This window comes from Nicotiana tomentosiformis, chromosome 1 (assembly GCF_000390325.3).
Source record: "Nicotiana tomentosiformis chromosome 1, ASM39032v3, whole genome shotgun sequence".
NCBI classification, from domain to species: Eukaryota; Viridiplantae; Streptophyta; class Magnoliopsida; order Solanales; family Solanaceae; genus Nicotiana; species Nicotiana tomentosiformis.
This window is the reverse complement of record NC_090812.1, coordinates 99,994,102-100,017,657: the sequence shown is the minus strand read 5'-3', so window position 1 is coordinate 100,017,657 and position 23,556 is coordinate 99,994,102. Positions and strand designations below refer to the sequence as shown.

The following is a 23,556-nucleotide window of genomic DNA, read 5'->3' as shown; positions in this document are numbered from 1 at the left end:
CAAATTAGCTATTCATAATAGTATGCAAAACTACAATACTAGAATTCATAACCAATAATGAAAATAGGAAGAAAGAAGTGAAAAACTCATAGAAGAAATGTTTGCCTTGCTCCTGGTGTGTTCTTGCCTCCGTAGGTCGAAATCTCATCTCCAAAAATGTCCCTTTTTGTTGAATCTGCCCTAAAAACGGCTCTCCCTCGTTCAGACATGTTTAGGGAGTATTTATAGGCGAGGGTTGAAGTCCAAATTCGGGTCGGAGTCTTTTAACCCGCGACTTTTATCGGGCTATAGACCTCGCGAAGCCTGGTCTGTAGCGGTCAACCTGGCTATAGACCTCGCGAAGCCTGGTCTATAGCGCGGTCAATTTGGCTATAGATCTCGCGAAGCCTGGTGTATAGTGCGGTCAACCTGGCTATAGACCTCGCGAAGCCTGGTCTATAGCACGGTCAACCTGCCTATAGACCTCGCAAAGCCTGGTCTGTAGCACGGTTTGGGTACTTGGCATTTTTGTGCTCTTTTCTTGCATTTTCGTCTTCGTTTTGTGCGACCTTCACTTGTCTTTGTCTTCCGATGCTCCTACACATAAAATAACACAATTTAGCTCAAATGTCGCACAATTAATCACTAAACCAACAAAATATAGGGCGAGTAATGTACTAAAAGTATAACATTTTGGCCTAATATCACCACCACACACTTAAACATTGCTCGTCCTCGAGTCAACCACCAATTCATACTAACCTTGAGCACTTTATTTTCTTTTAGCACATCCAAAGCACACCATACCTATGACTATGGTTGATAGCAACAATTAAAATTTAGCATATGCCTTCAACACACACTTTCATTTACTTTATGCCATACTTAAAAATTTATTTAACAACAAGACAACATGCATATAACAATCCTAGCCTCACAAACCGATTTAATATCACAATGCGTTCGTGGCTTGCACAAAGACGTCACATGCATGCACAAAGTACCATAGGCTTGCCCATTATGTAAACCTCCACTAATGTAGGCTTGCTCGATCTAAAATTAATTAGGACTTTTTTATGGTTGTAATGTGGGGTAAGGGAAGGGTAAGATATATTTTGGATTAGTGGTTCATCCTCCCAAGCACTTTAACACATCACATAATAAACTTCAAGCGCAAATTCTTCAATCCACTTCAATTTCACCACATTATCACCCCCAAAAATATTTTCTATTTTTTTAAGCACTACATTAATTCATACACACTAGCAAGGACAAGATATGCTTATTTTCCTTTGATACATATTTTTTTTCTTTTCAACAAGACTCTTTTTTTTCTCTTCTACCCTTCTTGTTAGTGGTGTATTTTCTTTCTTTCATTGGTTCCACTCAAAAACCACCAAGTTCTATCCTTACTTTTTTAGCGCTCATTTTACAATTAAAGTATTTTAAGAAGTAAAAAGATCAAAACAATGATAATTAAGCACAAAGGGGTATAGGCTTGTAATGTGGTTGCCAAATAAATATTTATAGGCTCAAAAGGGTTGACAAGGGATAATTTTTATTGTGGTAAGCATTAAGCTCACACAAATCAAAGAAAGCGTAAAATCGTTTTTCAAACCGAGCAAAACCTAAAATTTTGCTTCAACTCACATGTCGGGCAAGTTCTAGACTCTAATGCAATGACATGGATTATACACTTTCTCACCACACATGGCACATGACTCACTAAGGACGGTTCCATTCCGATTCTTAAACAATTACAAATATTCACGGAGCCACAAAATATTAAGCATCAGGCACAAAGTGACATAAGACAAGAAAACGAGCTATAGACGTCAATAAACATGTTATCTACTCAACAAGGCATCATAAGAATTTTCAAACCATATGGAAAGTACTACACATGCTAGAGCCTAAATATGCTACTATCAAATTAGTCAAAGGCGCCTAGAAAAGTTATTTTTCCCATCCTTTTATTTCCTAAATTTTATTCTACTCTAAAAATAAAAAACTATGACCCGGTTCAAACTACATCCCATAGAAAAGAACCGAGGTACAAAAAAAAATCACGGGGGATTATTACTATCTACAAAAATAAAAGAAATATTTTGGTTTTTTTTTTTTTTTTTTTTGTGTTTTTGGTTAGACTTTAAACTCTCAAGAAAACTGTCTAATAGATCCATCGTCGGGAAAAGTCTAATCTTTTCTATTTTTCTAAAAAAAAATTATTCAATTAAACTAACACAACTAAAATAGCATAGAAAGTCACCCAAACAATCTCCTCACCCCACACTTAAAATTGTGCATTGTCCCTAATGTGCTCAAAAATACAAGAGGGTAAAAGAAACTCCCTGGTAGGCCAAAGGCCGAAGCATTAACAGCTCATGGGGTACTTAGACTTCTCTCATACTTGGTTCTTTGTGGGGGTACCTCACACTTAGTTCCAACCATCTGGTTTGTTGTTGTATCCTTCCAATAGCTTTACTTTCCATGCTCCTAGAAAATTAAAAATCGCCACTACAAAAATAATACAATTAAAAAAAATAAAAAAATAAAAAAATAAAATAAAAGAAAGTAGTAAAGATAGGTTGTCTCCCAACAAGCGCTTGATTTAACGTCGCGGCACGACGTGAATCACTTTTTGCCTCCACTTCGAACTTATAAATTGAACCCCCAAGTTTTGCTTCAAGCTTATGATTATGCTCGTGGGGTAGTGGAACGAATCTAACTGGCCCAAGGAAACAATATAGTATTCTGCACTTCTTGGCCTTTAGATGAGGTGTGTAATCCCGACTTTCTGACAAGAAGAATTCCAAAATGTAGGCACATTGTTCCTCATTCCTTGACTCCTCAAGTGGCTCGGATGACTCTATTTCTATATCATCATTGTGATCACCTAAGTTTTGACCATGCTTGAACTTTTTACCACTTTTTAGTATGTAAATATATTTTAAGTTTAAATCTATATATTTTAGATCTTATTTCACCTTTTATAGTTATTAAGAAAATTATGTCACACATATTAACACCAACACAATTATTCCCTCACAACTCATACTCCCACTCTTCCTCTTTAACAACTCACACTCCCACTCTTCCTCTTTAACAACTCACAATCCCATTCTTCCTCTTTAACATCTCACACTCCCTCATCTCTCTTTTATATAAAAACACACACACTCATCACATACAAGGGGAGCTCTCGGCAGACTCAAAAAGAGGAAGATAAAGTTTGAGAACTTTGAGGGAATTTTCCAGAGAGCAAAAGGCCAGCCAAAATTCCAGCCAAACAGCCTCCAAAACACTACTATTTCATCCCAAAATCTACCCAAAAATGACCTAAAACCCACCTGAAAACAGTCACAAAATCAGCTCTAAAAAGTGACCAAAATTTCACTCAAAACCGGTCGAGCAACAGCCACCGAACTGCTCCAAAAGCAGCTCCAAAACTAGCAAAAAACACCCATTGATTCACTGGTTTTGCAAGGTCGATCGAGGTCTCAAGTCGCGATTTTTCCGTTCGAGGCTCCGTCACCAGTTCGAGGCTTCTTTGTACGCAGTACAAAGGTTACAGATCCAATAATAAAAAGGTCCATCTTTGCTTACTGTTTAAGTACGTATTACATTTGCCTTTTGGTAAGTTTCTTCTTTTAAATGTTCTATGTGTTTCCTCTGTTATCTCGTTGTCTTATTTTGATTAATTTATTTTATTTGCTTTAGTTTAATGGTTTAATCTGATAAATATTGATTGCTTTGTTGGTTCTACTACTGAATCTTTAAAGGTTGAGAGATAATAATGTTTATTTAAATTACAATATGTGTGGTCAGTAATTGGGTCACAAAATTTGGGTTTTAAGGGATCAAATATGGAAAGAATAATTTTTGGGCCTAAACGCATGGTCCACCTAATGATTTGGGTAGCGTAAGGATTAACTAACATTAAAGGTTTTGGAATTTTGGCTAATTCTTCTACATGAAAATTGTGCTGCCAATAATTTTGGACTTTGTGAGGACTTTGTTTGAGCCATAAAGTTTTCTTACCTTTCCATAACTAATTTACTACACTTCCTCCATAATAAATTCCATAACTTATGCCTCACAATAATATCAAAGTTTAGGAAGAATAATGAACACCGTTATAGTGCTTTAGGCGCGTTTTAAATTTATTATCGTGATTATGTACACAATCGCGTGAAATAATTTTGGTTCCCAAAATAAATCAAGGTACGTGTTCGCGCGACTTTGGCCAAAAACAATCTTAATAAATAATAAAGTGTGATTAATTGTATACACGTATGCGTGACATGATTTTAGCGTACTAAATAAAATGGATTTACACACATGTGATCCGTTTTAAAGATAATTTTATATTTTAATAATTAAAAGAGGATAGATAAAACATGGGAACCAAGAAATCACAGTTTATCTAAAATTAATTCAAGCCAAGTTGTAGTCAATAAAGCGACCGTGCTAGAACCACGTGATTCGGAGAATGCTTTACACCTTCTCCCCGGTCAATAGAATTTCTTACCCGGACTTTATTTTTGCAAACCAATAATAAAATAGTCAAATCTTTCTTTGAATAGAGATTCAAATAAAAGGTGACTTGAAACACCCAAAAATTAAAATGCAAGTGGCGACTCTGAATAATAAAATAATCCCTACTTCAAAATTATCACTTTAATTGAAAAAACTCTTTGAACCACAACAATACATAACACATATCTTTTGTGGGGTAAAAAGGGGATGTTACAGCTCTGGCGGCTATGCTGGGGATCTCTCAAGAATTCGAGCTTGTACATTGACTTTATTTGGCTTTATTAATTTTGTACATATTGTGATTTATTTGTGCCTAATGTGCTACTTGTCCACTTTTTACCGCTTTGATATTGTTGAACTATACATATAAATTGTATCCTCTCTCGCACCCCTCTGAGTCTTCTGATAGTTAGTTATGTTATGTTTGCCTACCCGCATCACAAAAATTCTGTCTTGAGATAAAGCCAGTTAGCCTACCAGCTTCTGGTGAAGGATTTAGTCACACATGTTTAGGCGGGAGAGCCGTTAGCTAGCCAGTGATGTTCTACTACTGGTGACGCTTGATGCTCCTCGGCTCGGGTTGTCCGCCCGGGTAAGCTAGGTCTAGATACCTTCTCCTATAAGATTTAAAAATCTAGAAGAACAAGCCATATGTCTGGTTATCCCTAGTAGGATTGTTTTGTTGCATCATTCGACTTAGCGAAGCTCGACATAGGGGTCGGACTCGTATATGACAGATATCCTTTTTAATACCATCATATTCACCTATGTGCTACTTGCTTACATCATTTGGAAGGTTTGCTTGCATTGTTGATCGGCTTTAGTACAAATAATCTTTTTTTTACTAAGATTTTGTAATAGTCTCGCGTGAAGTGTAAAGATTAATTTTCTTAAAAATTAAAATGAGAAAAATAATCGGTTTAACCGAACTATGCAGGTCTGTTTCTCACCGAATATGAGATATGTAGGCAAACCTCATTGGTTCCGGCCCCAATTCTTTTTTAAAAAAACAAAATCCAAAATATTATCTTTTAATTCCTTCTTTACAAGTCTTTCCTTAGAAAATCCCAAATAATTTTTTTTAAAACAAATAGTTTCTTTCTTTTTATAAGTCTTTCATTCGAAAAGAAAATCAAATCAAAATCCAAAAATATTTTTTTTCTTTAGAAGTCTTTCTCCGAAAAAATCAAAATTCAAAAAACAAAATATAAAAAAAATTCTTTTTCAAAAATTCTCAAAAAAAAATAAAATTGAAAACAAAAAATATTTTCTTTCTTTTTTATAAGTCTTTCTTTCGGAAATTAAAAAATAAAATTCAAAATTCCAAAAAAAGAGTTAGTTTATTTACTTTATTACTAATCTTACCGAACTACGTGGGTCTGATTCTCACCGGATGTGAGATACGTAGGCAAACCTCATCGGTTCCGGCCCCAATTTTCAAAAAATAAAAAATCCAAAAATATTTTTTCTTTTCTTAATTCCTTCTTAGGATTCTTTCCTTAGAAAATTCAAAAAAAAAACAAATCAAATCCAAAATTATTTTTCTTTTTTTCTGAAATCTTTTGTTCAAAAAACAAATCACATCAAAAATATTTTCTTTCTTCTTTAGAAGTATTTCTTTCGAAAATTCCCAAAAAAAAGAATCAAACTTATTTTCCTTGTTATGAGCTTTTGTGGTCTGTTTGTATATGAAAAACAAATAAAGAAAAAAAAGAGTTAGTTTATTTACTTTATTCCTAATCTTTCCCTGAACTACGTAATCGTTAGATTCATGCGGCATCATGATACGTAGGCAATTTCCGTCGGATGCGATCATAACCCTAATTAATCTAAGTGAAAATCAAGAAAAAGAGAGAAGAAAAAAAAGGGGAAGAAAAGTGTGATAAAAATGAAAGAAAAACCAGGAATGACAAGGCGAAAGAGAAAAGAAAGTGGAAATGAAAGAAAAGAACTACAAAATGAAAAAGAGATAGCGAAAGCCGGGATGAAACACGCAGTTGTTGCAAAAATATTTTAGAAATGTTTAATTGTTCAGGTGCATTGCATCCCCATTGTGCGATTCCTTATCTGTTAAATGTCTCAAAACTGACAAGGGTGTTGTGTGTGCAATTCAGTAGGTCTTGTTTAGGTGGTTGATTTTGTCGGTTATCTGGCTTCTCACCCCTATTTTACAAGATCCAAAGGAAAGATCCCAATGGCTTCAGAAAGCAATCTCCGCATCATTAACACTGAGGATAGCTCTGAGCTGGCTATTTCAAAACCCGCGTCGGCAACTGCCGAAGAAAACAAGATGCTGCATCTTCGTATGTTGGAAATGTGGGATGCTTGGTCCAACGGTAAGGAACCGCCAAGCGTAATTGCTGGGTTCCCAGAGCTGGTCCCAAGGATAGTTGGAACCACCAACATCCCTATGACAAATCCATTTGTCCCATTTAGGTACCCTTCTATATCATCCAACTTCACCGGTATGCCTTCTGTGGTCCGCCCCCAGGCACCGTTCTCTGGAGCACCGTCAACGTTGTTCTCCGTACCACCGGTCTTCACCAAGGAATAACCAACCGTGCCCAGGCCATGCTTTGAACCTTCAACATTCACCTTCCAAGGCCTGTAATTTCAGCCTGACCTGACTCATGTTACTCCATACTTATACGCTCTACAGCCATAATATGAGCCCCCGATTGAACAAGAAAGAGCGGTTAGGAATCCCGAGCAAGAAGAAATAGCTCGGAAGATGAGAAGCTTGGAACAAAGCTTGAAAAACATGCAAGGCCTGAGTGGCCAAAAAAGTGTTTCTTATTCAGACTTGTGCATATTCCCAAATGTTCATCTACCTGCCGACTCCAAAATACCAAAGTTCGAGAAGTATGATGGGCACGGAGATCCAACTGCTCATCTAAAGAGATATTGCAATCAGCTGAGAGGGGCTGGTGGGAAAGAAGAGTTGTTGATGGCCTACTTCGGAGAAAGCGTGACAGGAATCGCCTCAGAATGGTATATGGATCAGGAAATCACCCACTGGCACATATAGGACGATTTAGCTCGGGATTTTTCCAGACAGTTCCAGTACAACGTCGACATCGCTCCAAACAGAAATTCCCTGTCTAATTTGAAGAAGAAAACCGCGAAAAGTTTTCGCGAGTATGCTATCAAATGGCACGAGCAGGCCGCCAGAGTGAAACCACCCATGGACGAAACAGAAATGGTTAAAGTCTTTTTGCAAGCCCAAGAAACTGATTAATTCCAGAATATGATGTTCGTTATAGGCAAACCATTTGCTGAGGGCATCAAAATCGGGGAGATGGTAGAGAACAGACTGAAAACTGGCCGGATATTGAGTCAAGCTGCCTTGAAAGCTATCTCCCAAGCCATCCAGAACGGTTCAGGGGGTTTGGCTAATTGCAAAAAAGAGGGAGGAGGGAGCAATGATGGCTTCGGGTTCAATAGGGCCTCGCCGATCATTTGATCACTTTTATATGCCACCAAGAACCCCACAACATTACTACCCATATCAAGATGCAGCTTATGCCGTGGCACCGCCTCACTATGCGGTGATGAATGCCTAACCTTACGTACGGCCAAAACAACACTATAACCAAGCCCGAGCTCTACCTCCCAGACATAACCATCCATACCAAGATCCATATAATCCCCGTCCACCACAAAACACACACCAACATAATCCACTCCCTCGTGAGCCTCACAGGAGAAACAATTTCACCCCTATTGGCGAATCTTACTCCAGTCTGCTTCAAAAGCTAATCCAACTGGGTTTATTTCAACATGTACCTCCCAATCGGCAAAATCCCGAGTCCCCATCATATAGGACCAGTACCAAATGTGCTTACCATTCAGAAGTAGAAGGCCATGATACAGAAGACTGTTGGACCCTCAAAAGAGCAGTCGAAAGCTTGATAGAAGAAAAAAAAGTTGTGCTAAGGGACGAAGAGATCCCAAATGTGACTAACAATCCATTGCCGACTCACAATAATGGGCTAGTCATTGGTATGATTTGTGAGGACAAAGAATTTGATCCGGCACTGAAGGCCATTGCAGCCATTGCCGAGATAGAAGAAAAGCCAAAAAACGGTCGCCAAACCTGAAAGTTTCCTGTCAGACGGGAGTCTCGGTAGCCGCTCTTTCTATCCTTTCTGTGTTCGAATTATTTCAGGGTGTGATCCGGATGTTTAACTTTTATATCTTACTTTTCGATTGTAAACCCTTCTATCTTTAAAATTAAAAAAAAAATCAAATGAAATTAATATTTCATTGTCCAGGAATGTCTCTTTTCTTAATCTTGTCACTTTTCTTATTCTCTTTTCAGTTATGTTAAATGCAGATTTTAATAACATGTCATACTTGCGGACTTCAGGCCCAGATTCTAAAACGCTGTCAGACTTTGAAATAATAAATTAAAAATCAGAATGTAATGAAGATAAGTTTAAGGAAATAAAATAAAGAATCGAAACATCTAAAGGAAAATTGGCTCTAGATTGGAAAGGTTCATACATTGTAACGAGAGTACTGTCAAAAGAGAGCGTTGTACTTGCGAAATATCGAAGGAAATATCCATGAAATAACTGTCAATACAGGTGTAGTCAAAAAGGTACTATGTTTGATCCTCTATATAACATTAATATTTTCCCGTTGGGATGAAGAAGACTTTCATTCTCGCTACCCAAACACTATCAACCCTTTGCAAACCTTTTGAGCCGGTTACTCTTCTTTGATTACCCTTTTTGGAACCTAAAAGTGTTATTGAAAAAAAATAAAAAGAAAAAGAAATAAAAAAAAAAAGAGAAAAGAAAGCAAAACAGAAAAAAAAAAAAACCAAAAAAAAACACAAAAGAGAATAAAAAACAAAGTTAATCAAACTACGTTCAACTTCATTCCGAAAGAATACGTAGGCAGCCTCTCTTTGGGGTTCAGTCACACCAACATAAAAATCCACATTCCCCCAAAAGTTGAAACTAGGGCAGGTGTTACAATGGTTTGGCGATGGTTTCGCCTGAGAGGTTCCAAAGTTGTAATTCAGTCCAAATCTTTTTTACCCAAATCCTTTTCAAGTCCTTCCGATCAATCAACGAGATTGTTCAAAAATTAGAGGATACAATCACTTGGATCTGATGCCACCAAAATGAGAAATAAAATGAGAGAGTCTTATTGGTGAAAATCCTCACGGGCACTATAAGGCGATGTCGAGCAGAGAAAATAAAAATGAGAATCTTGTTAGTGAAAACCCGCAAAGGGCACTATAAGGCGATGGTGAGAAGAGAAATGAGAGAGGTCAGCTGGTGAAAACCCGTAAAGGGCACTATTGATCAAAAAAAGGATCTTCACAACCATTGATATTGACAGTCTTGGGCAAGGTTTCTCGGTTTCGAGGCAAAAGTTGTGATGAATTTCTGAGAGTCGGACGGTTTACACAGATCAGGCATCCAGTCCAAAAGGCATGTCATGTTCATTGAAGTCCGCATGTACTCCAGATAAGTCCTTTCCTTTCCCCGAAAGGGATACCTCTCGTCTAAATTCATTGTCCATTACATTATTTTTTTTCTTTGAATCCATTTCGGTCTAACTCTATTCTAAAACTAAGGCAAAGAAGGGATGACAAGACTGATTTACAAGGCTCTCGTTTGATATAAGCTAATATGTAAAAAAGAGGCACCCAGCCTCGGCAAGGGCATCAAGTCAACCCCGACTGGCCATGGTGGCTGATGCTTTGAAATCAAAAACTCTCGAAAGGAGGAAATCAAATTGAAAACGCCTACAAGGGCAAAATAAAGTTGAAAAGGTTAAGTCCCAAGTGGCTAACCATCTTGGCAAAGTTTGAAAAGCCAAAGTTTCCCCAATGCCCTTAAGTTAAAATTGGAAGAAAGAAGTCAAAGGCCTACAAAGGCAAAATTAAGTTGGAAAAGGTTAAATCCCACGTGACCGTCCGTCATGGCAAAGTTTGTAAAAGCCAAAGGCTCTCCTGGACTAGAAATGCAATTGGTATTCAAGAAACTATCAATTGCAGGTAAAATTATCATTAAATAAGCCGGCCAAGATCAAGCGACTGAAACATTCGAGGCCGCAAAACCAACCGTTTCAAACTAACAATTGTTCTTTGTTTGAAAAACAGGAAACGGGTGCATCCCAAAAGCAACCTTACAAGAATCAGGTGCAACAAAAAAAAAACAATAAAATAAAAATAAAAATAAAAATAAATAAAGAAAAAGAAGAAGAAGAAGAAGAAACCGCGCGGGAGCTAGAAACAGCTCTGCAGTAGCAACAATTCCAAAAGGAAGTCTTATTCAAATTCTTTCCCGCATTTACTCATTTTCTAAAAAAAAATAAAAAACAAAAACATTAAAATGATGAAAAAGAAAGAAAAGAAAGAAAGTTAGAAATCATCGTAGTATAAGGTACACCAATCCCTAGTCTATTTTCTAACATAGGGTCTCTACTCCTTAGTTGACTTTATTTTAAACATAGGGTCTCCACTCCCTAGTTAATTTTATTCTAGACATAGAGTCTCCACTCCCTAGTCGCTTTTCCAACATAGAGTCTCCACTCCCTAGTTAAAGTTATTTTAGGCATAGGGTCTCCACTCCCTAGTCGCTTTTTCAACATTTGGTCTCCACTCCCTAGTTAATTTTATTTTAGACATAGGGTCTCCACTCCCTAGTCTATTTTCCAACATAGGATTTTCACTCCCTAGTTGATTTTATTTTAGACATAGGGTCTCTACTCCCTAGTTGATTTTATTTTATACATAAGGTCTCCACCCCCTAGTTGATTTTATTTTATACATAAGGTCTCCACTCCCTAGTTTATGATATTTTAGACATAGGGTCTCCACTCCCTAGTCGTTTTTCCAACATAGGATCTTCACTCTCTAGTTGATGATTCTTAGATATAGGGTCTCCACTCCCTAGTTTCTTTTCCAACATAGGGTCTCCACTCCCCAGTTGAAGTTATTTAAGACATAGGGTCTCCACTCCCTAGTTGATTTTATTTTAGACATAGGGTCTCCACTCCCTAGTCGCTTTTCCAACATAGGGTCTCCACTCCCTAGTTGATTTTATTTTATACATAAGGTCTCAACTCTCTAGTCGCTTTACCAACATAGGGTATCCACTCCCTAGTTGATTTTATTTTAGACATAGGGTCTCCACTCCCTAGTCTCCTTTACAACATAGGGTCTCCACTCCCTAGTCTCTTTTCCAACATAGGATTTCCACTCCCTAGTTGATATTATTTTAGACATAAGGTCTTCACTCCCTAATCTCCTTTCCAACATAGGGTCTCTACTCCCTAGTTGATGTTATTTTAGACATATGGTCTCCACTCCCTAGTCGCTTTTCCAACATAGGGTCTCCACTCCCTAGTTGATGATATTTTAGACATAGGGTCTCCACTCCCTAGTTGAAGTTATTTAAGACATAGGGTCTCCACGTCCTAGTCTCTTTTCCAACATAAGGTCTTCACTCCCTAGTTGATTTTATTTTAGACATAGGGTATCCACTCCCTAGTTGATTTTATTTTAGACATAAGGTCTCCACTCCCTAGTCTCATTTTCAACATAGGGTATCCACTCCCTAGTTGATTTGATCTTAAATGCAGGGTACACTGCTCCCTGATATCTTTCCAATATACGGTATCCCATTCTCTGGCCACATTTTTCCAATATAATGTACATCAATCCTTAGTTGAGACATCCTTTTGACAATAAAGGAACACCATCCAAAAAAATATCATCATGATATTTTTGCGGTACACCATTCCCGACCTTTTATTTCTATCAATAAAGAAATAGTTTAGAATTTTATTACAAATAACTCACGAAATATTTCTAGTGCAAACTAGGGCAGAAAACCTTTGTTTGTTTGTTTGTTTATTTTGGTGTGTGAGCAGGTTTTATCTCGAGGCACAGGGTTCGAGATTACCAAAGAAGAAGTCTCAATCCAGAATAAAAAAATAAGAGAGAAGAAAAGAAAAAAGAAGTGAGTTCAAAATGCAAAGCAGATGAAAAGGTGTGGACTGCTCAAGACATGACTGAAGTTACGAGCATTGCATTTCCCATTTTGATCAGAAGAAGCTTTAGAATAATGAACTAACACCAGTCAAGACTCAAGATCAAGTTTCGGAAGACTTATAGATTGGAATATTATAACTCATAACTGATAGGCTTGTTTAGTTTCTTTTGATTTTAATTTTGATGTAATAACAGGACTATAGACCGGAGTCTCGACGGAACCTCACTAGACTCTCCAACTCAGCATTCCATCTTTTTTCTTGAACTACACGCGGCCTGTTTCCTTATAACCCGGGATATATATGTTGTCCAAAACCAGGACTCGGTTGCACTCTTTTCTCTTATCTCTTCCCTTTAGAATAATGGTATGGACAAAAATTAGTCATAGCGCTCATCTTTTCTTTGCCTGAAAACTCTTCATGTTTCCAAACAAAGAGGGGCATGCTGTGAGCACCTAATTTTTTACCATGCTTAAATGTTTTACCACTTTTTAGCATGTAAATATATTTTAATTTTAAATCTACATATTTTAGCTCTTAATTCACCTTTTATAGTTATTAAAAAAATTATATCACACATATTACCACTAACACAATTATTCCCTCACAACTCACACTCTCACTCTTCCTCTTTAATAATTCACACTCCCACTCATCCTCTTTAACAACTCACAATCTCATTCTTTCTCTTTAACAACTCACACTCCCTCATCTCTCTCTTATATAAAAAACACACACTCATCACACACAAGGGGAGCTCTTGGCAGGCTCAAAAAAAGGAAGACAAAGTTTGAGAACTTTGAGGGAATTTTCCAGAGAGCAAAAGGCCAGCCAAACAACCTCCAAAACACTACTGTTTCATCCCAAAATCCACCCCAAAAATGACCTAAAACCCACCTGAAAACAGTCACAAAATCAGCTCTAAAAAGCGACCAAAATTTCACTCAAAACCGGTCGAAAAACAGCCACCAAACTGCTCCAAAAGCAGCTCCAAACCAGCAAAAATCAACCATTGATTCACTGGTTTTGCAAGGTCGATCGAGGTCGCAAATCGCGATTTTTTTCGTTCGAAGCTCTATCGCCGGTTAGAGGCTTCTTTGTACGCATCACAAAGGTTACAAATCTAATAATAAAAGGTCCATTTTCGCTTACTGTTTAAGTACGTATTACATTTGCATTTTGGTAGGTTTCTTCTTTTAAATGTTTTATGTGTTTCCTCTTTTATCTCGTTGTCTAATTTTGATTAATTTATTTTATTTGCTTTAGTTTAATGGTTTAATCAGATGAATATTGATTGCTTTGTTGGTTCTACTACTGAATCTTCAAAGGTTGAGAGATAATAATGTTTGTTTAAATTACAATATGTGTGGTCAACAATTGGGTCACAAAATTTGGGTTTTAAGGGATCAAAGATGGAAAGAATAATTTTTGGGCCTAAACGCATGTGCCACCTAATGTTTTGGGTAACGTAAGGATTAACTAACATTAAAGGGTTTGGGATTTTGGCTAATTCTTCTACATGGAAATTGCGCTGCCAATAATTTTGGACCGAGTGAGGGCTTTGTTTGAGCCATAAAGTTTTCTTACTTTTCCATAACTAATTTACTACACTTCTTCCATAATAAATTCCATAACTTATGCCTCACAATAATCTCAAAGTTTAGGAAGAATAACGAATACCGTTAGAGTGCTTTAGGCACGTTTTAAATTTATTATCGTGATTATGTACACGATCGTGTGAAATAATTATGGTTTCCAAAATAAATCAAGGTACGCATTCGCGTGACTTTGGCCAAAAACAATCTTAATAAATAATAAAGCGTGATTAATTGTGTACACGTACGCGTGACATGATTTAAGCGCTCTAAATAAAATGAATTTACACACATGTGATCCGTTTTAAAGATAATTCCATATTTTAATAATTAAAAGTGGATAGATAAAATATAGGAATCAAGAAATCACAGTTTATCCAAAATTAATTCAAGCCAAGTTGTAGTCAATAAAACGACCGTGCTAGAACTACGAGACTCGGGGAATGCCTTACACCTTCTCCCCGGTCAACAGAATTCCTTACCCGGATTTTGTTTTCGCAGACCAATAATAAAAGAGTCAAATCTTCCTTTGAATTGGGATTCAAATAAAAGGTGACTTGGAACACCCAAAAATCAAATTCCAAGTGGCGACTCTGAATAATAAAATAATCCCTACTTCAAAATTATCACTTTAATTGAAAAAACTCTTTAACCCACAACAATACATAACACATATCTTTTGTGGGGTAAAAAGGAGGTGTGATAATCATCCAAACACAATGTGGAAAAATACTTGGAGTGTGGACTAATGCGCTCAACTACATGAACATTGGGACTGTCTACATTCTCAACACCAATGAAACTAGAGTCAACTAAATATGTATCCTTCAATATCCTTGGTTGACTTTAGTATCTCTTCTACAACATCGGCATCCTCAAGTTCTAGTTTGGTTGATTGTTGGTGTTCTACTCTGACCTCCTCCATTAGAACCTCAATTTCGGTATCTAATCATGCTCTTATTGGCTACTATCCACAATATTGTCTTGTTGAGCATTAAATATTTCAAGTAGTTGACTCACTTGTGCCTCAAAGTTGCGAATAGTAGCATCTTGCCTTTAAATGTGCAATTGTTGCTCATTATTTTTTTCCATAATGCACCTTAACATATCCTTGATCTCTTTCATGTCCTCATTCATGAGTTCTTTGTTCTTATTAACTTCAAAAACAAAAAAGAAAAACCATCAACGTAAGGGGTTGGGGGAAGATAAGAAATATAACCACAACCATGAAAGTGACCATCTTGACCACCACACATATCACACACATTCCACACATAAGATTGAGTTGGTGAACAAAACTCGCTCTCGGAAATATTTTGATAATTTTGCCATGGGTGATTTCTTCCACAATATGCATAAGGAGGATCAAAAGTAGAATTACCAACATCAAAACTCTCATAATTCCAAGATGCCATGTTTCTAAAATCAAAAAGTAAAACAAAAAATAAAAAAAATCAAATACAAGAAAACAAAAATAAAAGTTCAAACTTGCAACCTAGCAATATGTACACCTACAGCTACACCGTTAGTTTTCCAGCAACAGGGCCAAAATTTGATCACGCCTAACTATGCCTTATAAAAAGGACTAAGCGGCCGTTGTAAATAATTCGGTTTACAAGTCCGGAGTCGAATCCCACAGAGAATTAAGTCTTAGCTACAGTTGTTCAATATTAATAAGAAACACAAGTCCAAACAATTTTCTAGTAATAAAGATTTGATTTTATTTCTACTAATTAACTAACAAATTTTATGAAGCAGTAAAATTATCAACTAATAAGGATGAAATTAGAGACAAAACTAAGGAGGTCTAGAGTTATGATTTTCTCAATTGTCAAAATCCTTCCCACTACGTCTTCTGTAATTTTGCCTAAGTATTCTCTACCGACCGTGAGTACTTTGGGTGTCGTAATTCTCTCTCGAGCATCTACCATAATTTACTAGGCGTATTCGCTCGAACTACGCTAGTTGGCACTAATTCACTGCTAACTATGATCGCACCAAGGTTTCGTTATCTTTAATCCCACCTTTAAACCCTCCGTATTGATCTCTCATATACGTTAGGAGTGATGTTGTTCAACAACTACCTAAATGCGTACTCTCTCTCGAGCAATATACATACTAAATAGGCACAATTAAATGATGGCCATTCAATCAACAACAATAAACACGTAGTTGAACAAGTAGAGAAATCCAATGACTCAATTATATAAAAACATAACAATAATTTATCCTACAAAAGGTTCTATCAAATCTCTAGATAACAAATTAGCTATTCATAATAGTATGCAAAACGAAAACACTAGAATTCATAACCAATAATGAAAATAGGAAGAAGGAAGTGAAAAAGTAATAGAAGAAATCTCTGCCTTGCTCATGGTGTGTTCTTGCCTCCTTAGGTCGAAATCCCATCTCCAAAAGCGTCCTTTTTTGTTGAATCTGCCCTAAAAATGGCTCTCCCCCGTTCAGACATGTTTAGGGAGTATTTATAGGCTAGGGTTGAAGTCCAAATCCGGATCGGAGTCTTTTAACCCGTGACTTTTAATTACCGTCTGTCGTCTGTATTCACGAGGTCTGTAGCGCGGTTAACCTGGCTATAGACCTCGCGAAGCCTAGTGTATAGCGCGGTCAACCAGGCTATAAACCTCGCGAAGCCTGGTGTATAGCGCGGTCAACCAGGCTATAAACCTCGCGAAGCCTGGTGTATAGCACAGTTTGGGTACGTGGCATTTTTGTGCTCTTTTCTTGCATTTTCATCTTCTTTTTGTGCGACCTTCACTCGTTTTTGTCTTCCGATGCTCCTACACATAAAAAATATAATTTAGCTCAAATGTCGCAAAATTAATCACTAAACCAACAAAATATAGGGCAAATAATGTACTAAAAGTATAATATTTTGGCCTAACATCACTTTTTACTTCAAAATTCATCTTTTTGTTGTTATCGTGGGATTGAAATATTTCATAAATTCAAACTTTTTCTCTTTTGGTATAAAGATCAGGAAAGAAGAGCTAACCGAATGAATTTGTAAAAGAAAAATAGGATTTATAGCAAGAGATGAAGAGAAGAGGATAGTGAGGTCCGTGGAGAATGAATTGAAAAAAAATGAGGAATGACCTGAGAGTAAGGTTGACAAGTGGGCCGATCCAGGCTTGGGACCGCGGTCCATGTGGGCTTCTGGGCCTAAACGGTCCTTAACCGGATAAGCCCGTGACCGTGGAGGTGGCCGGTCTTCTGGGCTGGTCCTTCACATTGAGCTCGCGAGACCGGGACCGTTTGAGACCAGGACCGAACTGGTCCTTGGCAGGCCTAAACGGTCCCAAACGGTCCCAACGGTCATAATTTTTAAAAAAAATCTGATCGTCTGGGATTGCAAAAATCCGGCCGTTGGCCTTTAAAAAATAGTCGTTGGCTATTTATAAAATAACCATTTAATCCCTCCCCCCAAACTTTATTTTAACCCTAAACTTTTTATAATTATACTTTTTCCCTTTTTTCAACTATAAATACTCCCTCATTCTTTTATTTTTCTCACAAAATTATCAATCTCTCTCAATCTCTCTCTAATTTTCTTCTATAATTCCTACTATTGCTTATTTTATTGTTACAATTTGTGAAAAAATTGTGAAGTTGGTGAATTAAAGTCTTCAAGTCTTCAACGATAATCAATTTTCAACAAGTTGTTCGTCAATTCGGTAAACTCGTTCCAACTCTGAATTTTTAATATTAAAGTTTTGTTTGTTTTATTTATTTTCTATTATTTAATTAATTACGATGTCTTCCTTAAAAAATTTTTTGGTAAAAATAAGGAAAAATTCAATAGTGGCGAATCTAGTGGCCAATCTGTTCCTCCTCCACTTCCCCCGCCTCCCCGACCCAAATACCGTACCCATCCTACACATGCTATTCTTGATAATGATAGTAGTTTATTACAATTTACTAAAAGTCAATTTTGCCATAATGTTGGAGCTGATGAACAAATAAACCATGAATTAATGAATGCTCTTTATTCTAATCCAACTATTGATGAAAATGATGATGAGGAAATAAATTTTGATGAAACGCATCCGGATAACGATACACTCACTAGTCCTGCTCCTGAAGTTAACCCAACTAATGATAATCCAAATGATTCCCCGTCTGACCCTCCTGTTACTACCCCTACTTTTTCTAGACAACGTACCAATCGGACAGAAAAATCCATTCTTTGGCCTCTTGATTAGTTTCTTTTTCTTTTCAATGGTGGTATTAGCACCTTGTTGTGCTCATTACAAGAAATTGCCTTAGATATGTTTTATTACCATTTTTTTCTCTAACTTTTATAAAATTTTTATAAAAAAAAATCCATTGGGACCACTTTGGCCCACTTGGATCCACTTGGACCCACTTAGGCCCGGGACCGACCCACTTAGCCCGGGACCATTAGTTCATGGGCCCGGTCCCAGACCAAATCCTACAAAAAGAACACGAAGTCCGTGACCGTGAAACCCGTTTAATTTGGGACCGGCCCACTTGTTAGTCTTACATAGAGTGAGAGTAGGTGAAATGTGGCGGAAAAGTGATGGTGAAGGGTAGGGTCTACAGCTCCACGTGTCAAACGATAAATAGCCTCATTCAAGTATGATATGACATGTCTCACACATTGTAAAATTTCTCGTTAGGTTCAGTTGTCTGTTGCGTTTACTATAGTTTTTGCCAAGAAAGTCATTTTCTATCCCCCTCCTTTTTTGTGTTTATAACTTTATATATTAGACGATTTTGAGAGTGGAAAAGCTGGTCGGAAGATGGAATATTGGTGGTTGTTGATCATTCTGTTTTTGGCAAATGGGCAGTGGTGCTGTTTAGGTTGTTGGAAAGAAGAAAGAAGTGCCCTCTTGCAACTCAAAGCAAATATAAACTACATAGGATCACGTGGTTTTTTGTCGTCCAACGAAACCTCAGATTGTTGTCAATGGTTGGGAGTTGTTTGCAACAACAGCACAAGACGAATCGCTGAGTTGTCCATTACTGTTAGTGAAAAAGATATGTTGGATATGAATGATACTTTGCCGCTATTCAATGCATCTTTGTTTCTTCCCTTCAGAGATATCAGAGCTCTTCTCCTCCCTGGAAATTCTTTCGTTGGATGGACTGAGACTGAAGGTTCCTTCTTGCTATGCTTTCTTCATAATACTAAAATTCAAATGGAGGGAATTGACACTCAGATTTCATATAACTAGTTTGGGTTTGAGATGTAGTTATTGTTGTTATTGTTATATCTATAGACATGTTTGAATCCCCTACAGTTCAACATCGGATAAATTAGGATGATCACAATAATTTGAATTGTTGTAATATTAAGTTCAACGGTTAAATCTATTTGACTCTTGAGAAGTTAACAATATTTATATCTAAGTTTCTTGTTAATTTGGTTACAGGTTTCGAGAAACTGAAACAACTGAGGAAACTATAAAAACTTGATTTGTCAGGGAACCTCTTCAATCGCAGCATCTTTCTGTCTCTTAGTCAACTTTCTTCTCTCAAATCACTGAACCTCAAAAACAACAACATCGGATCAGGTGCCAATATATATATGGTTCCCTCTATTCGCCCCTATGGACTATTAGTAAATCTGCAAAAGAACGTGTGTGTGTGTGTGTTTGTGCGTGTGTAGCTTATCTATTTCCTCAATATGTTAGGTTTTGAGAGATTGTCTGGGCTAAATAAGCTGGAAATCTTAGATTTGAGCGACAACAGACTGAGTGATGAAAACGTGCTCTCTGCTCTAGGTAAACTAATAATTTCTCTTGAAAAGCCTTCATTAATTTACTTTATTGCTTTTTTCCTAGAGACTTCCCAGCATACTTATAGTATATTCTAAATATCTGGACAGAGCTAAATAAATCTCGAACAACTTTGAAGAAGCTCGATATCAGGAACAACAAATTTCAAAGCTTCATACCAGATGAAGGTACATATAATTCCTTAAATACGTAGTTTTATTTTACGTAATTGCCTTGCTGTGCAGATATAACATATTGGTTTCTATTATCAAGTCTTGGTTAAGAATATTTTTTCCACAACAACCCTTTTAAGCAAATTTTTTACATCTACAACAGCATGTTGAAGATTCGTTTATGTTTCTTTTGCATGTTAGAGTTGGGAGCTCTACGAAGTATCGAGTACTTACTTTTGGATGGGAACACATTGGATGAGAACTTTCTATAGAGCAGTGTTGTAATGTCATCCCTTAAAGTATTGTCAGTAGCTCAATGCAACTTGAATGGGACTCTACCTCGTCAAGGTAATTTTGGACATAAAATTCACTAAATGATTCCTTTATACAATTAAGAATCTTAGTCAATTTAATAATTGCATAATATACATGAATGTAAACCCCTTCTAGCTTGAAAAGCAATTTTATTCTTGTTTTCAAATTTATCATTAGTGATATGGTTTTTATTTTTATATATTACTGTTCTTTTATCATAAAGAATTTTGTATAATAAATGACAATGGTAATTTAAGAATCAAAAGTATCAAAACTATCCATTGATTTGGCTGTCTAAATTAACCTAATTTTTTTTATTCTGATTTGCACGATATGCATGTCATGTAATTTTTTGTGCAAACTGGATGAATCTTCGGAATTTAGTTACACGGAGTGCTTGTCATCCTTTATAAGGGAGTATTATATTTCCTACTTTTGTATTGATCTCTGATATATGTTCTAGAATTATGAACAGTATTTTTCACAATTATTGCTTAAAGAAAGACATCTCAAAATGATTCTTTTTGAAGAGTTTTTCAGGGGCATTATTATACAAAAAATGGTTAGCAAAAGTACTTAGTAGAGTGAATGATAGATCTTTAAGATTATTGTGTTAATAATTAAACAATTGATGACAAGAAGTTTAGTTTACTAGCCATTTTGGTTTGCATGATTCCTACATTTTCTGCTTAAGCAGCAACATAAAACATGTAATAACAATTATCCAATTGTTCATTGTATAGGCTTGTGTGATCTAAAGTATCTTGAAGAGGTAAGTCTCAGCAGAAACAACTTCATTGGAAGACTTCCTCCTTGCCTTGGAAACTTAACATTTCTTAGGGTACTTGATCTATCTCAAAATCAATTCATAGGTAACATTGCCTTGTCTCCACTTTCAAGTCTCTTGTCCCTAGAATATCTCTTGTTAGCAAACAACAACTTTGAAATTCCAATTTCATTTGAGTCATTTGCAAACCACTCAAACCTTAAGTTTGTAATTGCTGACTACAACTCAGTAATTGTACAAACTTCTTCTAAGTTAAGTTGGATCCCAAAGTTTCAATTGGAAGCCTTTTCTATATCCAACTGCTCTAAAATGCCAAGTTTCCTTCACTATCAACATGACTTGAGACTTCTTCGTCTCTCACAATCCAACATTGGTGGAAACTTTCCAAATTGGCTGTTAGAAAACAATTCTAGACTTGGAGAAGTTTACTTGGGTGGAAATGCATTCACTGGATCTCTTCAATTTCCATTCATTCCTAATCTGGAAGCTTTTGATATCTCAAACAACAAGATTCAGGGACAAGTTCCTCCTAACATTGGGTCGATTTTCCCGAATCTCGTGATATCAACAATGTCAAACAATATGCTTGAAGGAATGTTGCCTTCAAGTTTTGCTGACATGAAAAACCTTGAATGCTTGGATATGTCGTACAATAAATTAAATGGAGAGCTGCCGATAGGATTGGCTCGTAGAGGATCCAAGTTATATTTTCTGAGATTGTCGAATAACATGTTTAAAGGGGAAATATTTCCAGCATCAACTTACATCAACAGTTTCAAATACTTATATTTGAGGGGGAACAGCTTCTCAGGCTCAATTCCAAAAGAGTTGTCCACTGCACCCTTACATTCATTGGATTTAAGTTACAACAATTTGTCAGGAAACCTACCAGCCTGGCTTGGTCATATCCCCTCCTTAACCCACCTTTCGTTGTTTAGTAACGATCTAAAAGGTCATATTCCACCTGATTATTGTAGACTTGAAGGACTTGAGGTCTTGGATCTCTCCCAAAACAACATTGTTGGTTCAATTCCATCATGTTTCAGTGCTTCCCTAAACCTAAAACGTGTCTACTTGAGCCAAAACTATCTACAAGGGGAATTCCATATGTCCTCAAATAGCTCAAATTTGAAGGTGTTAGATCTTAGATATAACAACTTCACTGGTTCAATTCCAAAATGGTTGGGAAGTCTTGAGATTACCACCTTACTCTTGAAAGGAAACCGTCTTCAAGGCATCATTCCTACACAATTATGCCATGCAAGTGAACTTAGAATGCTAGATCTTTCTCATAATAATCTCTCAGGACCTATACCTCATTGCTTGGGGAACATAATGCGACGAGGAACGAGTTCAGATGTATAACCCTACACTCCATCATTTAACTATCCAGGATTTGAGATGTGGGGTAGAGATGCCATGGTATTTGTAGAAGATTCAATGGAGAGATCGACGATTTCCTTTCAAAAAAACTATGGATGGGTTGGATCAGATTTTACAACCAAGTATAATACCTATTCCTATGAAGGTAGCGTTGTTGATTATATGTCTGGAGTTGATCTTTCTTGCAACCAGTTAAGTGGTGAAGTGAACTCTGTAACCTTACTCAGATTCGTGCACTAAACTTGTCACACAACCACATCACTGGAGCAATACCATCAGAGTTCTCAAATCTCCAGAATATTGAAAGTCAGACCTATCATATAACAACTTAAATGGGGCGTTTCCCACTCAACTTCTAGAGCTAACAACTCTAGCAGTTTTTAGCGTGGCACACAATAATCTAACAGGTTCGACTCCACAGCGTAAAGGGCAGTTTGCAACTTTTAATGAAAGCAGTTATGAGGGGAATCCTTTTCTTTGTGGTCCTCCTTTACACAACAGTTGCACGGAAACTTTACAGATGTCGCCTCTTGTGCCAAATTGCTGCGAAGACGAGGATGCTTTTCTGGATATGGAGTCGCTCTATATTTCCTTTCTTATGTCGTATGCAAATGTGTTGCTCCTGGTTGTAGTCCTTTGCGCAAGCCCCTATTGGAGAAATGTTTGGTTTTCTTTTATTGAGTCTTTTATGTACTCTTATTACAATTATTTTGCTTCCAATATGTAAACCTTATTGTAAGTTCGATCACTTTAATTACATATAATACTTCTAGGGTAAATCATACTATATGTTTTGAGTTCTTTATACCTGCCTACCTTGCTGTTTCTTAAAACTTGTATATTGTTTTCGAGTTGCCAGTATCTGTCTTCAACATACATGCCAGAATGATTATTAGCTCTTGCTTGTCGATTGATACTGTCTTGTGAAAAACCATATGTCAGTAAGAAGAAGGTAAAGATTGAGAGATTTTGGATAACTGTATGTATATTGCTCCATAGTGACATACAAA

The 23,556-nt window shown here is 36.7% G+C and overlaps 2 protein-coding genes across 2 annotated transcripts; both read left to right on the top strand.

Annotated features, from left to right (window-relative positions):
- The first annotated feature begins 18,121 nt into the window (after window positions 1-18,121).
- LOC138907608 (receptor-like protein 15) lies at window positions 18,122-20,333 on the top strand. Its single transcript, XM_070198213.1, has 5 exons — window positions 18,122-18,305; window positions 18,879-19,268; window positions 19,805-19,894; window positions 19,999-20,076; window positions 20,263-20,333. Exons 1-5 carry the CDS (start codon window positions 18,122-18,124, stop codon window positions 20,331-20,333), a joined length of 813 nt encoding a protein of 270 aa, XP_070054314.1.
- Window positions 18,812-23,351, top strand: LOC104120964 (cuscuta receptor 1-like). The gene is made up of 5 exons (XM_033652750.2): window positions 18,812-19,684; window positions 19,805-19,894; window positions 19,999-20,076; window positions 20,263-20,409; window positions 21,120-23,351. Exons 4-5 carry the CDS (start codon window positions 20,346-20,348, stop codon window positions 22,526-22,528), a joined length of 1,473 nt encoding a protein of 490 aa, XP_033508641.1. The 5' UTR covers window positions 18,812-19,684; window positions 19,805-19,894; window positions 19,999-20,076; window positions 20,263-20,345; the 3' UTR covers window positions 22,529-23,351.
- The last annotated feature ends 205 nt before the right edge of the window (window positions 23,352-23,556 follow it).